This window comes from Prionailurus viverrinus, chromosome A1 (genome assembly GCF_022837055.1).
Source record: "Prionailurus viverrinus isolate Anna chromosome A1, UM_Priviv_1.0, whole genome shotgun sequence".
In the NCBI taxonomy this organism is placed as follows: domain Eukaryota; kingdom Metazoa; phylum Chordata; class Mammalia; order Carnivora; family Felidae; genus Prionailurus; species Prionailurus viverrinus.
In genome coordinates, this window is record NC_062561.1 from 117,402,238 (window position 1) to 117,417,959 (window position 15,722).

The following is a 15,722-nucleotide window of genomic DNA, read 5'->3' on the forward strand; positions in this document are numbered from 1 at the left end:
GTGCTCGTCTCTCTCTGTCTCTAAAAAATAAATGTAAAAACAATTAGAATTGTATCTTTGTTCATCTTCAGTTTCTCACTACTTTAATTAGTAAGCATTGAAAAAATCAATAGTAAGTGAACTTTTATACTTCCTTCAGTGTATCTTCATTTAGAAAACATTGGTTTTGAAAGTATATTATTAATTTTGTTAAGAATTGTTTTCCATCAGATGAGGCTCCTGGGTGGCTCAGTTGGTTGGGCATCTGACTGTGGCTCAGGTCATGATCTCATGGTTTGTGGGTTCAAGCCCTGCATCGGGCTTTGTACTGACAGCTCAGAGCCTAGAGCCTACTTTGGATTCTGTGTCTCCTTGTCTCTCACTGCTCCTCCCCTGCTTGTGTGCTCTGTCTCTCTAAAATAAATAAACACTTAAAAAAATTTTTTTAATTGTTTTCTGTCAGAAAACTTTGTTGAGAATGCTGCTTTCTATCTAATTTTAAAACTACTCTACTAGCAAAACTTATTAATCATTAACCTATTTTGCAAACACTTAGTAGTAAGGATGCTAATGTCCAAAAACTCCAGTAAGTCAATGTTATTACTTGTGACCTTCCTCTGAATAGTAACCTGTCTATTAAGGTGTGTTATATAGTATGTAAACCCTCCAAATAACTGCAACCAAATTAAACAAAATGAAATTATTTTGTAGTCATTTCTCTATTTAGCATTTGATCATTTCTCCAAATAGATGGACTTCCATTCAAGTTTCCTTGCCACTGGAAACTGAACCTTAGCCATATTAGAGATTAGAAAACAAGCAATTATTTCTAAACCATGAAAGACAAAATGAAAATACTAACCTTGCTTGTGGAAGGTGAATGGGTTCCAGTGTATATAATTATATAGAATATATCCACCTGAGTTATAACTACAACTTACTACTTCCTGTATGAGCATCCTTATCAAAACCTAGTTAATACTCAGTGACATTGTGGGCTGAAGCTAACATATACAATAGAAAGAGAATCCTTTTTTCCCATTTTCATTTCAATTTCTCTCACTATCCTTTGTTGACTCTTGTCCATCAAATGTTCACCACAACATGTCCAACCTGAATTCACATGTTATTTCATTAGGCCTTATTTTCATCCTATTGTAATTATAGGGTCATGCAAAGTTTTTGTCTCCCAGGATGTGGAACGTCAGTCTTCAAATCGAGCTGTCCTCTTCAAATTCTTGACTAACAAGATTCTCAGTTAATAAGACATTTTAAAGACTTTTGAGTTTTTCTCTTTAGAAATATATTGCTGCTCTACCAGATTAATACTAATCGTTCTCACATAAATATCCTTTATATTCTTTTGTACTCCTCATCTATGCATTTAATTATTTTCAAAATAAAGTAAATGGACAGGGAGTCTTTTCCATTGTCTTCCAGTGTGTTTGACATGTGTGATCATTTTTTGCAAAACTACAGTTTGGGTCCTCAGACAGAGGAACAATGCTAATTGATGTTTTAATTCAGAAAAGGATATTTTCGTGTGAGTGTGGCTCTTCATAGAATGGAAGCCTAAAGCCAAAAGCCATTTTCAACGTTTATTTATTTTTGGGACAGAGAGAGACAGAGCATGAACGGGGGAGGGGCAGAGAGAGAGGGAGACACAGAATCGGAAACAGGCTCCAGGCTCTGAGCCATCAGCCCAGAGCCCGACGCGGGGCTCGAACTCACGGACCGCGAGATCGTGACCTGGCTGAAGTCGGACGCTTAACCGACTGCACCACCCAGGCGCCCCCAAAAGCCATTTTCAGTAGATTGATATTTTGTCCTAGACAACCATGAGGGAAAGAGGTTTGTGAATATAATAGGCAAAGAAAGCTTGAAAATAATTATCATTAAAAAAGAAAAGAATTATGTCCTTTTATGTTAAGTTTCCTTATGTTAGGAAAATATATTGTGCTCTAGTTATTGAGAATTCTTCATTGGCTATTAAAACTCAGATGTCTCTGAGATCATGACTGCCAAAAAGCCAAATGAAACTAAGCTAAAATCCAGGTTTTCACTATGCAAATTGAAATATATCTTAATTAGGGCATCATATAAGGAAAATATTTTTGTATCTCTGGAAAATAACAGAGGCTGCTGCTGAGACATCATATTTGCCTAACTAGCTTTGTGACCACCTTAACTTAATGCATTTTATTAGGCAATTGAAGAGAACCAAATCATTCTATTAGGTAAATATTCAGGAAATACCTGGTATGTATTCTGAGCTCTTAAACTAATAAGATACAATTATTCTCTTTAAAAGTTTGTATTTTACAAAAGAAGGCTCCAGCTATTTGGATCTTTGTACTTATTACATGACACTCCTGTCATTAGACATACATACCAAATGGCTAAAAAGGATAAATTAATGTAATAAATGGCCCAAGTGATTCAGTCTGTATGCTATAGTATATAAAAGAGAGTAAAAGTACCTGCTCAATTGGTTTAATCATGAAAGTCTTCATTTCATTGGTCAAGAAAATTTTTAATGGCATTAAGTGGGGGAAATTGCTGTATGAGGCATTTGGAAAAGATGGATCGTACTTATGAGGATGAATGATTATGTTTATTTGGTGAAAAATATTGTTGGAAGCCAGAAGTTGCCCACTAGGACTAAAATACATGAGCACAGTACAAGAAAATAGAAATGTATGTACACTAGACACTGGAGAACAGGCAAGTATTTATAAATCATAAGAGACAAATTGAGAATACCAATCTGGATTGTTGGAGGTGAGTGTATTTGTTAATAAAATTATTTGGAATACTTTCCCACACGAATTATATATTACAACATCATAGTTCCTTCTTAAAGCTCTTTGCACCTTCAGCCCTGAGGTGAATTAATGAAGACTTTCAGTTAAGTGCTGGTAATTTCTGCTTCCTTTTTCAGACATTTTAAAACGTCCCTTTCAAAGACTTATTCTTGGCATTGGAGGTTTCCTAGTTCAGAGGGTTCTCTGAAGTCTTCAACACCAGAAATATGAAATACAAAGATCAAAAGTGTGTCATCATTAATAACTATTTCCCCCCATTTTCAGGAACACATAATCAGTCAAGAATTTTCCTAATCAACACTTAACAATCCTGTTTGCAAAATGTGTATTAACTACAGTTGGGTCTCTATAAATAGTTAAAACCTGTATGAAAAAAGGATTTCCACTGAAGTAAAAGTTGCCCCTGTGGTGAAACTAAGGGTCACATTCAATCAGAGGTACAAAACGTGTAACTTAGTAGCACAAAATGTGTTGCTATTCTCCAACAGCGTTAAAGTACGCGGAATGGCAAAAGAGTAAGACTGAGCAGAATCAGAATTTATTACTTACGGTTTGGAGCCACATGATGTCGCTCTGTACCATACAATTGATCTGCTAGAGAAAAAGAATATCCCTTTTGTTATAAAGAAGCTGCATCCACCATTCAGATAAAAATGGAGGATACATCGGCATAGACTGAACGGTTATAAGATATTTCTTGATTTTGAAACGAGATCCCTTAATGAAAACAAAGCACTGCGGGCTCGAGATGGAGTTTTCCTGGGCAAGCGGCCAGGAATCCAAGCGTCTGCTGCTCTCACTTCTATTCCTCGCAGCCTGGAGGGCGGGGAGTGGCCAGGTCCACTACTCGGTCCCGGAGGAGGCCAAACACGGCACCTTCGTGGGACGCATCGCTCAGGACTTGGGGTTGGAGCTGGCGGAGCTGGTGCCACGCCTGTTCCGGGTGGCGTCCAAAGGCCAGGGGGACCTTCTGGAGGTAAATCTGCAGAATGGCATTTTGTTTGTGAATTCTCGCATCGACCGCGAGGAGCTTTGCGGGCGGAACCTGGAGTGCAGCATCCATCTGGAGGTGATCGTGGACAGGCCGCTGCAGGTTTTCCATGTGGAGGTGGAGGTGAAGGACATTAATGACAATCCTCCTGTGTTCCCCGGAACACAAAAGAATCTATTAATGGCGGAATCCAGGCCTATTGACACTCGGTTTCCACTAGAGGGCGCATCGGATGCAGATATCCGGGCCAACGCTATGCTGACCTACACACTGAGCCCCAATGAATATTTCTCGCTGGAAAAGCCGTCCGATGACGAGCGGGTAAAACGTCTTGGACTACTACTAAGGAAATCTTTAGACAGGGAAGAAGCTCCAGAAATTTTTTTAGTGCTCACAGCCACTGATGGCGGCAAACCTGAGCTGACTGGAACCGTTCAGTTACACATCAAAGTGCTGGACGCCAATGACAACGCCCCAGCTTTTGACAGAACACTCTATGAGGTGAAAGTACAAGAAAATGTTTCTAATGGAACGTTGGTAATGAAACTAAACGCCTCAGATTTAGATGAAGGCTCGAATGCAGACATTATTTATTCATTCTCAACTGATATTTTACCAAATGTAGAATCCAAGTTTCACATAGATCCAATTACTGGAGAAATTATGGTAAAGGGATATATCGATTTTGAAGAAAGAAAATTCTATGAAATTCTTGTAGAGGGTATTGATAAAGGACAGCCCCCACTCTCTGGCCATTGTACAGTTATGGTGGAAGTCGAGGACACCAACGATAATGTTCCAGTAATGGAATTCAAGTCCCTGTCACTCCCAATCAGAGAAGACGCTCCACTAGGCACGGTCATCGCCTTGATCAGCGTGCATGACCTCGATTCTGGTGCCAACGGGCAGGTGACCTGCACACTGTCACCCCATGTCCCCTTCAAGCTGGTGTCCACCTTCAAGAATTACTATTCGCTGGTGCTGGACAGCGCCCTGGACCGCGAGAGCGTGGCGAACTATGAGCTGCTGGTGACCGCAAGGGACGGGGGCTCGCCTTCGCTGTCGGCCACGGCCAGCGTGTCCGTGGAAGTGGCCGACGTGAACGACAACGCGCCGGCATTCGCGCAGGCCGAGTACACGGTGTTCGTGAAGGAGAACAACCCTCCCGGCTGCCACATCTTCACGGTGTCCGCGCGGGACGCGGACGCGCAGGAGAACGCGCTGGTGTCCTACTCGCTGGTGGAGCGGCGGGTGGGCGAGCGTGCGCTGTCGAGCTACGTGTCGGTGCACGCGGAGAGCGGCAAGGTGTACGCGCTGCAGCCGCTGGACCACGAGGAGCTGGAGCTGCTGCAGTTCCAAGTGAGCGCGCGCGACGCGGGCGTGCCCCCGCTGGGCAGCAACGTGACGCTGCAGGTGTTCGTGCTGGACGAGAACGACAACGCGCCCGCGCTGCTGCCGCTGCCTGGGGCGGGCGGCGCGGGCGGCGCCGTGAGCGAGCTGGTGTGGCGGTCGGTGGGCGCGGGCCACGTGGTGGCGAAGGTGCGCGCGGTGGACGCGGACTCGGGCTACAACGCGTGGCTGTCGTACGAGCTGCAGCCGGCGGCGGGTGGCGCGCGCAGCCCGTTCCGCGTGGCGCTGTACACGGGCGAGATCAGCACGACGCGCAGCCTGGACGAGGCGGACTCGCCGCGCCAGCGCCTGCTGGTGCTGGTGAGGGACCACGGCGAGCCGGCGCTGACGGCCACGGCCACCGTGCTGCTGTCGCTGGTGGAGAGCGGCCAGGCGCCCAAGGCCTCGTCGCGGGTGTTGGCGGGCGCCGCTGGCGCGGAGACGGCGCTGGTGGATGTCAACGTGTACCTGATCATCGCCATCTGCGCGGTGTCCAGCCTGCTGGTGCTCACGCTGCTGCTGTACGTGGCGCTGCGGTGCTCGGCGCCGCCCAGCGAGGGCGCGTGCGGGCCGGGGAAGCCCACGCTGGTGTGTTCCAGCGCGGTGGGGAGCTGGTCGTACTCGCAGCAGAGGCGGCAGAGGGTGTGCTCTGGGGAGGGTCCGCCCAAGACCGACCTCATGGCCTTTAGTCCCAGTGTACCTGACTCTAGGGACAGAGAGGATCTGCAGCCAGCAACTGGAGATTCCCTTTCAAAGGTTAGTTTTAAATATCTTTTAGTTGACCTGAATTATTTAAAGTTTTACTTTCCTTTATTCTATCAATTTCTTCCTAATTAAAAAATGTTTACAGTGAAATTTCTCTGACATGCTTCTTCACTTGTTTTGTACCCAGTTTAGCTAATATCTTTTAGAATTATAGGACCCCAAGGCAATATATGTTGTCTTCATTATTCAATGCATATTTATATAATTAATGTTATAAATTTTGTGCTTACCATCTTCACTATTTATTTTTAGTTGTAATCAACACTTGAGAGAACCTTTTCCTTTCATTTGCCTATAATACATTGAAAAGTGCCCAGATATAATAATATAACTCAATCAATTATTTGAAAGTGAAACTTTTATTTCTTCTGTTCTCTGGCACAGAGAACAAACCCAAGCTTCTTGTTAGTTCTCTGGCAACGCTTGTGATGTGTGTGGCTCACAGGCCTTCCCGGGGATTGTGACTCAGGCTTCTGACCAGATGCTGCTTCTGTCTGGCCCCCTGCGCTTAAGGTTATCTCTGTCCAGGATCGGTCTGTTGGTATTTTTTTTTAATGTTTCTTTTTAAGTGTTATTTATTTTTGAGAGAGAGAAACAGAGTGTGAGGGGGGAGGAACAGGGAGAGAGGGAGACACAGCCTCCCGTTCTACTTAAGAAGCTACTTAAATTTGGGGCACCATCTGACTTCTGCTTAGGTCCTGATCTCATGGTTCATCTCTCTCTCTCTCTCTCTGCTCCTCGTGGGATTCTCTCTCTCTGCCCCTCACTCACTTGCATCCTCTTTCTCTCTCAAAAAACAAAGCTACTTAAATGAACCTCCAAAATAACTTTTCCTTATTTCTCCCCAAATGTAGCCAGTTTTAACTCTATAACTGTTACTAGTTTTTACCTGTTTCCTGTGCTTTATCTAAATATAATTGCACAAAATGTGTTATGTGTGTGCCTGTGTTTGTGTGTTCTTCATATTTATCATTCATCATTCTCTGGAATCATCCATATTGCTGTGTGTAGTTGGAGTTCATTTAATTTGTTTTCTCTCCAGTAGTTTATGACTATATTATGAGTAATTTTCCCATTGTTGAGCATTTTGAATTGTTTCTCCTTTATGTCTGCTTCAAATAATGCTATCATAAATATATTCCAAAATTTTGGGGTGCCTGGGTGGCTCACTCAGTTGAGCGACTGACTCTGGATCTTGGCTCAGGTCATGATTTTACGGTTCATGGGTTTGAGCCCTACATCCTCACGGAGCCTGCTTGGAATTCTGTCCTCTCTGCCCCTCACCTGCTTGTGCTCTCTCTCTCTCAAAATAAATAAATAAACTTAAAAAATATTTTCAGTGCCCATGTACACAGAATTGAAATTAGAACGTAAAATATTTGCATAGATTCATCTTTAATATACAAAACAGATTTTCCAAATGTTTTTTTATCCATTTACACTGTGCTAACAGTGTATTGCTCTACATCATCTCCCTAATTGGGCATTGTCAGGTTGTCTATGTAGTTGCTATTTTGCTGGGTGTGTTTAGTATTTCCATGTTGTGTTTCCTGATTTATAAATAAGGTCGAGCACCTGTTTGTATTATTATTGGCCATTTTATATCTTATGTATACAATTGCTGTTTGAGTCTCTGCCTATTTTTCTATTGTGTTGCATTTTCGCTTGCTTTTTGAAAATTTCGTATATTCTGGATATAACAACTTTCTTGCTTTTGCATTCTTCTCCTCTTCATTATTTTATCTTTTGGTAAATAGAAATTTTAAATTTCAGTTAAGTTCAATTTATCAATCTTTTCATTTTTATTCTATGTCATGTAGATAATTTCTTTGGTATGTTTTGTTTCATTGTTCACATAAGATATACATCCTTTTTTGAATTTTTTTTGTCTTTTGTGACATAGGGGTCAAGATTAATTTTCCCCAATGACATTCAACTGAAACAGCATCATTTCTTAAAAATGAATTCCACGTTTTGATAAAATATCCATTATATGGGTATGATCTTTTTTGTTCTATTTTTTTTTAATTTTTTTAATGTTTATTTATTTCTGAGGCAGAGAGAGACAGAGCATGAGTGGGGGAGGGTCAGAGAGAGAGGGAGACACAGAATCAGAAGCAGGCTCCAGGCTCTGAGCTGGCAGCACAGAGCCCGATGTCAGGCTTGAACTAACAAACCGTGAGATCATGACCTGAGCCGGTCGGTCGCTCAACCAACTGAGCCACCCAGGCGCCCCTGTTCTAATTTTTTTGACTTAAAAACATTTTTTTTTACATCAATGCCATGTTACCTCTTCCATTTCCACCTAAATTTGTATATAAATTTCATAAGAACAATTTGGTGAGATTTTTATTTGGATTGCATTAAGTCTATTTAGAAATGTGAAGCATGTTGACATCTTTACAAAAATGAGTCAATTCATGAGCATGGTCTGTTTATCTAAATAATCTTAATATTTCTTAATAATTCTTAATGTTTCTTAATATTTCACAATTTTCTGTATAGAGGTCCTTTACATATTTCACTAGATTTATTTTTAGCTATTGACATTGGTAATCATGATAGATATCAGCTCTAAGTTAAATTTTATTCTGTTTAATAATGGCACATGTGGATGTATGGTGTGGTTTGTTTTTGTTTTTGTTTTTGTTTTAATGTTTATTTTGAGAGAGAGAGAAAGAGTGAGAGTGAGTGTGGGGGAGCGATTGAGAGGGAGGAAAAGAGAGAATCCCAAGAAAACTCCACACTGTCAAGGCAGAGGCCAACATGGAACTTGATGTCTTGAACCCATGAGATCATGACCTAAGCCAAAGTCAGACTCTTAACCGACTGAACCACTCAGGTGCCCCTAGGATAATTTTTAGTAATTAAATTTTTTGTCAAATTTGGTGCAGCAGCATAAATTATTTATAAATCTCTAAAAGACTGCTTCAACTTCATCTGTTATTTTTGGGCAGTGTGGTAGACTTTTGTAAACTTTTACAAATAGGAGAGAAATATAGCTTAATAAAATTTTATTCTGGAGGATTTTTTTAGTGTTTATTTTTGAAGGAGAGAGGGACAGAGCATGAGCGGGGGAGGGGCAGAGAGAGAGGAAGACACAGAATACTAAGTGTGCTCCCCGGCTCTGAGCTGTCAGCACAGAGCCTGATGCAGGGCTTGAATTCACCAGCCGTGAGATCATGACCTGAGCCTAAGTCGGACCCTTAACTGACTGAGCCACCCAGGTGCCTCTATTCTGGAGTTTTGTAGGTAATGAATGATATCTAGACTCCAATGCAAAATTAAATTTTCTAGTGTAACATCTTCCTGAATGCTTCCCATTATATTAAGTAGAGATACCTCAAAACTCTATCTGGTTTTCTTAACCTAAATTCATTGTCAAGGAAGGAGTTTTCTTTCTGTATCAAGGTTTAAATATAACTAAAATTTTTAGAGAAACTAGCAAATGAAAGGATCAGTTAATAAGGTAACCTATAATATTTGATTGAAATAATGGTTTGGAAAAAGATCTAAAGAATTTTCTTTACCTGTGGTGTTGTCTATGGAATTAAGAGCAGAGAGTCTATAACTATTGAGAACTTAACCACCCGAAAGAGATGAGTATTGAAAGACAAATGCAAGGCGATAATCCAAAAACTTAGTATTTTTGAACAGATGTGAAGATGGATGTCAAGAGTCTTGTTTTCCCCTGAAATTTCTTTATGAAAAAAATCACAAACTAAAAGAAGCATATGATACTGTTGATGCCATTTTTTCCTTTGTGTATACTTTCAAAATATTTAAATATATACTGAAAATACTCTATAAATTACCATGCATACATAGTTAACATCACACTGTCAGTTTGACTGTTAAATACTTGACATTTACTTTTTTCAAAAGTAAATCTATTTATAATATATTTTTGGAGTTTCACATCAGTCATGGTTCTATAATAGAAGGTAAATCAACCTTAACATGATATTTTCAACATACTTGTTATCATTTTTTTTGGTTTTTTACTTTTGTATATTAAACTGTTTTCAAATTATCATTATCAGGAACAGATAAGTAATCTTGAAAATTTAAATTTCTTTAGTGTTTGGGTGATCTGAGGGCTGAGAGAAAAGCCATGTTAGTAGAGAGAATAAGAACTTTTGAAAAACTAAAGGGAATGGTAAATGTACTGTTAAATATTATATAAGAACTGTATCCAGTAACATTATCCTGTATCTTTACTACTTTGAACACTGGGAAGCAATTGTATTTCAAATGACTTTGTATTTTCTACTAAATTCTTATTTATCTTCTATTTTTTTGTATTACACTTTTCCACATTTGTTTTATACTTTGACCCAAAAATAATACTTCAAGTCTCATATATCACTTAAACCAAACCTAAGGAACAAATTTGGGGTTTATGCTTTATATATACAAGGATCAAATAATAGAATTATTGATCCCCTGGACCCTATGTCTTCATAGGTAAGGCATATTTTTTAATATTTATGGAATTCTAGGGAGTATATATACAAGCAGAAGTTTAAATACTTTTTCAGTGGAAAAAATTGGCGACATTTTCTTTTGGGACATTTCCTTCTGACCATATTTATAAGTAAGTCCAAGTGGTATCATGCAGCAGATGAACTGGATGATTAAAAAGAGATGAAATTAACATAGAATTAGTCCAGTTAATAATGTGATTTCTATCTTTTAATTTTTACTGGAACCCACACTTTTTATGGAGTAGTGTATCCACAAACAATATTAGTAGTTTGATTTGCTGCATAAAAGCAAAGATATGTGCTTTCACAATTTGTATCAACTGTGACTTATCAGGAATGCAAGCTGAAGAAATGCTGCCTAGATGCATCTAATTCAAAAAATGGTGTCAAGATGTTGACCAAGTCATGCTATGATTTTGGCCTCTAGAAAATGCAAATCTCCAAATTATGATTTTTTTTAGTCAGCAGTTAAAAGTAAGTGATATATAGAGAAATTAAAGAAATGGATTTTTAGCAATTTGAATATCAGACTTCCAAAAGGGAACTCAGACAAGAATGCTATTCAAATAGCTTGTTACGTTGAAAATAACAAGTCAATATTAAATACTGCAAATAGGAATATAAATGTTTCATGAGTAATGTAGAAGTAGTTACAAACATCCCATCAAAATAATAGAAAACACTCAAGAAATTTCACAAGATATATTTAAATATGCAAATAAATGAAAAACTAAAGCTTTTAAAGTTAGTTAGGAATTCTATAAAGAATAGACCAATACAAATTACTCTAGTAAACATTGGTGTGGCATGATTAAAGTAGAATGGATTTTGCAATATTTTAATGAAAACTGATACCCTTTATTGTAACATTAATGATACATTTTGATTAGAGAGAAGGAAAATAAAGAATTCCTAAGAGTCATTGAAATTTGGAAATATTTAACGAATGGAAACAAAGCATAACAAAGTAAAAGCTCACCCTTCCGTCCACATGATGGCGCTGGAAACCGCAAGTTTGGTGGTGGTGGTTTTTTTTTTTTTTTTTCCCCCGAAAAGGAATACAGTGAGTTGATTTTCCTTAGACAGAAAGGAAAAAGGCCACTCCATTTTTTGCTCTGATGCTGAAGCTGAAAAGGTGAGCAAATAAAAAATTATAGCAAATTGGAAATTATGTTTCCAAAAGCTATCGTGTGGTAGTGCAATAGACATTTGAAAATTGCAACGAATTTGCGATGGTATATTCTCAGAGGAGTCCAGGTTCCCGGCGCCTGCTGCTCTTGCTTCTGCTTCTTACAGCCTTGGAGGCAGGGAGTGGCCACGTCCACTACTCGATCCCTGAGGAGGTCAAACACGGCACCTTCGTGGGCCGCATCGCCCAGGACCTGGGGCTCGAGCTGGTGGAGCTAGTGCCACGCCTTTTCCGAGTGTCGTCCAAAGGTTATGGAGACCTTCTGGAAGTAAATCTGCAGAATGGCATTTTGTTTGTGAATTCTCGGATCGACCGGGAGGAGCTGTGTGGGCGGAACGCGGAGTGCAGCATCCACCTGGAGGTGATCGTAGACAGACCACTGCAGGTTTTCCATGTGGAAGTGGAGGTTAAGGACATTAACGACAACCCGCCCCGGTTCTTGCGTCGGGAACAAAGATTATTTATTTTAGAGTCAAGAATAGTAGATTCCCGGTTTCCGCTAGAGGGCGCATCTGATATGGATGTCGGAGCAAACGCAGAATTGAAATACAAATTAAATCCTAATGAATATTTTGACTTGGATGTTAAAACAAACGAAGAAGAAACAAACATTTTAGAGCTAGTATTGAAGAAAGCATTAGATAGAGAAGAAACCCAAGAACATCTTTTATTACTGACTGCAGTTGATGGAGGAAAACCTGAACTAACAGGTAGAGTTCAATTATTGATCAGTGTATTGGATGCGAATGATAATGCCCCAAAATTTGATAAATCAGTTTATAATATAAGATTATTAGAAAATGCACCGAATGGGACATTAGTTATTAAACTGAATGCCTCAGATGCAGATGACGGCATTAATAAGGAAATAGTGTACCTTTTTAGTAATCTTGTTCTTGATAATGTCAGATCTAAATTTATAATCGATTCAAATAGTGGGGAAATAACAGTTAAGGGAGAACTGGATTATGAAGACTGTAATTTATATGAAATTAATATTGATGCTGTAGATAGAAGTTCATTCCCATTAACTGGACACTGCAAAGTTATAGTAAAACTTCTGGATGAGAACGATAATACCCCAGAGATGGTCATAACTTCCATATCTCTGCCTGTTCAAGAAGACGCTTCACTGGGGACCGTCATTGCCCTGATCAGTCTGTCCGATCGCGACTCAGGTCCCAATGGGCAGGTGACCTGCACACTGTCACCCCATGTCCCCTTCAAGCTGGTGTCCACCTTCAAGAATTACTATTCGCTGGTGCTGGACAGCGCCCTGGACCGCGAGAGCGTGGCGAACTATGAGCTGCTGGTGACCGCAAGGGACGGGGGCTCGCCTTCGCTGTCGGCCACGGCCAGCGTGTCCGTGGAAGTGGCCGACGTGAACGACAACGCGCCGGCATTCGCGCAGGCCGAGTACACGGTGTTCGTGAAGGAGAACAACCCTCCCGGCTGCCACATCTTCACGGTGTCCGCGCGGGACGCGGACGCGCAGGAGAACGCGCTGGTGTCCTACTCGCTGGTGGAGCGGCGGGTGGGCGAGCGTGCGCTGTCGAGCTACGTGTCGGTGCACGCGGAGAGCGGCAAGGTGTACGCGCTGCAGCCGCTGGACCACGAGGAGCTGGAGCTGCTGCAGTTCCAAGTGAGCGCGCGCGACGCGGGCGTGCCCCCGCTGGGCAGCAACGTGACGCTGCAGGTGTTCGTGCTGGACGAGAACGACAACGCGCCCGCGCTGCTGCCGCTGCCTGGGGCGGGCGGCGCGGGCGGCGCCGTGAGCGAGCTGGTGTGGCGGTCGGTGGGCGCGGGCCACGTGGTGGCGAAGGTGCGCGCGGTGGACGCGGACTCGGGCTACAACGCGTGGCTGTCGTACGAGCTGCAGCCGGCGGCGGGTGGCGCGCGCAGCCCGTTCCGCGTGGCGCTGTACACGGGCGAGATCAGCACGACGCGCAGCCTGGACGAGGCGGACTCGCCGCGCCAGCGCCTGCTGGTGCTGGTGAGGGACCACGGCGAGCCGGCGCTGACGGCCACGGCCACCGTGCTGCTGTCGCTGGTGGAGAGCGGCCAGGCGCCCAAGGCCTCGTCGCGGGTGTTGGCGGGCGCCGCTGGCGCGGAGACGGCGCTGGTGGATGTCAACGTGTACCTGATCATCGCCATCTGCGCGGTGTCCAGCCTGCTGGTGCTCACGCTGCTGCTGTACGTGGCGCTGCGGTGCTCGGCGCCGCCCAGCGAGGGCGCGTGCGGGCCGGGGAAGCCCACGCTGGTGTGTTCCAGCGCGGTGGGGAGCTGGTCGTACTCGCAGCAGAGGCGGCAGAGGGTGTGCTCTGGGGAGAGTCCGCCCAAGACCGACCTCATGGCCTTCAGCCCCAGCCTACCTCAAGGTCCTGGCTCTGCAGACATCGTGAGTCTCAAAAATATTATTCACAAAAATTTTCGTTAAGTCTTTAATATTTAATATTTCCTTCCAACTTCTTTTTATTTTAAATTATGGTTTTATATTTGATTATTGTCTCATCATTTAGATGTAAATTCTGAATTGGTATTAATTCATTTACTTAAAATTGGTTATGGTTAGAATTCATTTTAGTTTGTTGCATATAATCGCTTTGCACTAATGGATTTATTTCAGTAACATACCTCCCCTTTTTTAGGTTTTAAAAGTTGGAGTTAATGGACTAGTGTTCTTTGCACAATAGAAAGTGTTTCCGAAATTAAATTTTAATAAATATTTTAATTTTCAATCTTTAGGAAATGTAGGAAGATACTTGTATGACATATTTGGTGGAGTTATTTATTTTCAAAGTCTCCTATTACGACAGTGAATTTTTTTTACAGTGAAGTGTTTTTTTTTTTTAATGTTTTATTTATTTATTTTTTTATTTTTGGGACAGAGAGAGACAGAGCATGAACGGGGGAGGGGCAGAGAGAGAGGGAGACAGAATTGGAAACAGGCTCCAGGCTCTGAGCCATCAGCCCAGAGCCTGACGCGGGGCTCGAACTCACGGACCGCGAGATCGTGACCTGGCTGAAGTCGGACGCTTAACCGACTGCGCCACCCAGGCGCCCCATGTTTCTTTTAAAATTATTTATTTTTTAATGTTTATTTTATTTTTTGAGAGAGCTAGAGCATGAGTGGAGGGGGAGGCAGAGAGAGAGGGAGACACAGAATCCGAAGCAGGCTCCAGGCTCTGAACTGTCTGAACAGAGCCTGACATGGGGCTCAAACTGGCGACTGTGAGATCGAGACCTGAGTCGAAGTTGGATGCTTAACTGACTGAGCCAGGCACCCCTTAACTTCCTTTTTAAGTAATATTTGTATACTGAATGATTCTTTTCAGTTTTCTCTAAATGGTTGGCTTTCACATACTTATGATGAATTTGATATTTATGATTAATTTTTTAACTTTAGAGGCTTCATTTATTTTTTAATATGAAATATACTTGTATGATTTACAGTGGTTTAAAATGTTTCCCTTCCAACTTCTGTATCAAGTCACTCGGTATACCTCCTTGAATATTTCTAAATTAAAAAATTTTTAATTGTTTTATTTTAGAGAGAGAGCACAAAAGCGGGGGAGAGGGAGAGAGTGAGAATCTTTAGCAGGCTCCACGCTCAGCACAGAGCCTGACATGGGGCTCAATCCCAGGACCCTGGGATCGCGACCTGAACTGACATCAAGAGTGGGACACTTAGTTGACTGAGCCAACCAGGCACCCCTTAACTTTAATTACCTAATTCAAGTTTTTAACGTTTATTTTTGAGAGAGAGACAGAGCATGAGCAGGGGAGGAGCAGAGAGAGAGGGAGACACAGAATCCAAAGCAGGTTCAAGGCTCTGAGTTTGTCAGCACAGAGCCTGATGTGGGGTCTGAATACAGGAACTCTGAGATCATGACCTGAGCCTAAGCCAGACACTTAACCAACTGATCCACCCAGGCACCCCTAATTAGCTAGTTTTAAAGTTGATATTCAGAGGGACTCTTGACTTACAGCAAAATTTATGAAAAATCTTAACTGCTCTAGAAAACCTTCAACAATAAGACTGAAAGCTAATATATCTTTTCTCAAGGCTAATTGCCTGCAAGCAAAGGAAAATTTCA

The 15,722-nt window shown here is 41.9% G+C and overlaps 2 protein-coding genes across 2 annotated transcripts in view; both read left to right on the forward strand.

Moving 5' to 3' along the window:
• The first annotated feature begins 3,525 nt into the window (after positions 1–3,525).
• Positions 3,526–7,927, forward strand: LOC125164296 (protocadherin alpha-4-like). Its single transcript, XM_047856910.1, has 2 exons — positions 3,526–5,940; positions 7,853–7,927. The coding sequence occupies exons 1-2, from the start codon at positions 3,526–3,528 to the stop codon at positions 7,925–7,927; spliced, it is 2,490 nt and encodes an 829-aa protein (XP_047712866.1).
• A 3,557-nt stretch (positions 7,928–11,484) lies between these two features.
• LOC125172886 (protocadherin alpha-C2) overlaps positions 11,485–15,722 on the forward strand; it is a 174,953-nt gene continuing 170,715 nt past the window's right edge. Inside the window, exon 1 of the mRNA XM_047871538.1 lies at positions 11,485–14,023. Coding sequence (XP_047727494.1) covers positions 11,669–14,023 — 2,355 coding nt within the window. The 5' untranslated portion in view covers positions 11,485–11,668. The remainder of the gene's footprint in view (positions 14,024–15,722) is intronic.

Bases quoted from the DNA above. Each gene is read 5' to 3' on its own strand.
- LOC125164296 (XM_047856910.1), top strand. From the start codon at position 3,526: ATGAAAACAAAGCACTGCGGGCTCGAGATGGAGTTTTCCTGGGCAAGC. The intron at 5,941-7,852 runs GTTAGTTTTAAA...TTTGTGACATAG, and splicing joins CTGGAGATTCCCTTTCAAAG to GGGTCAAGATTAATTTTCCC.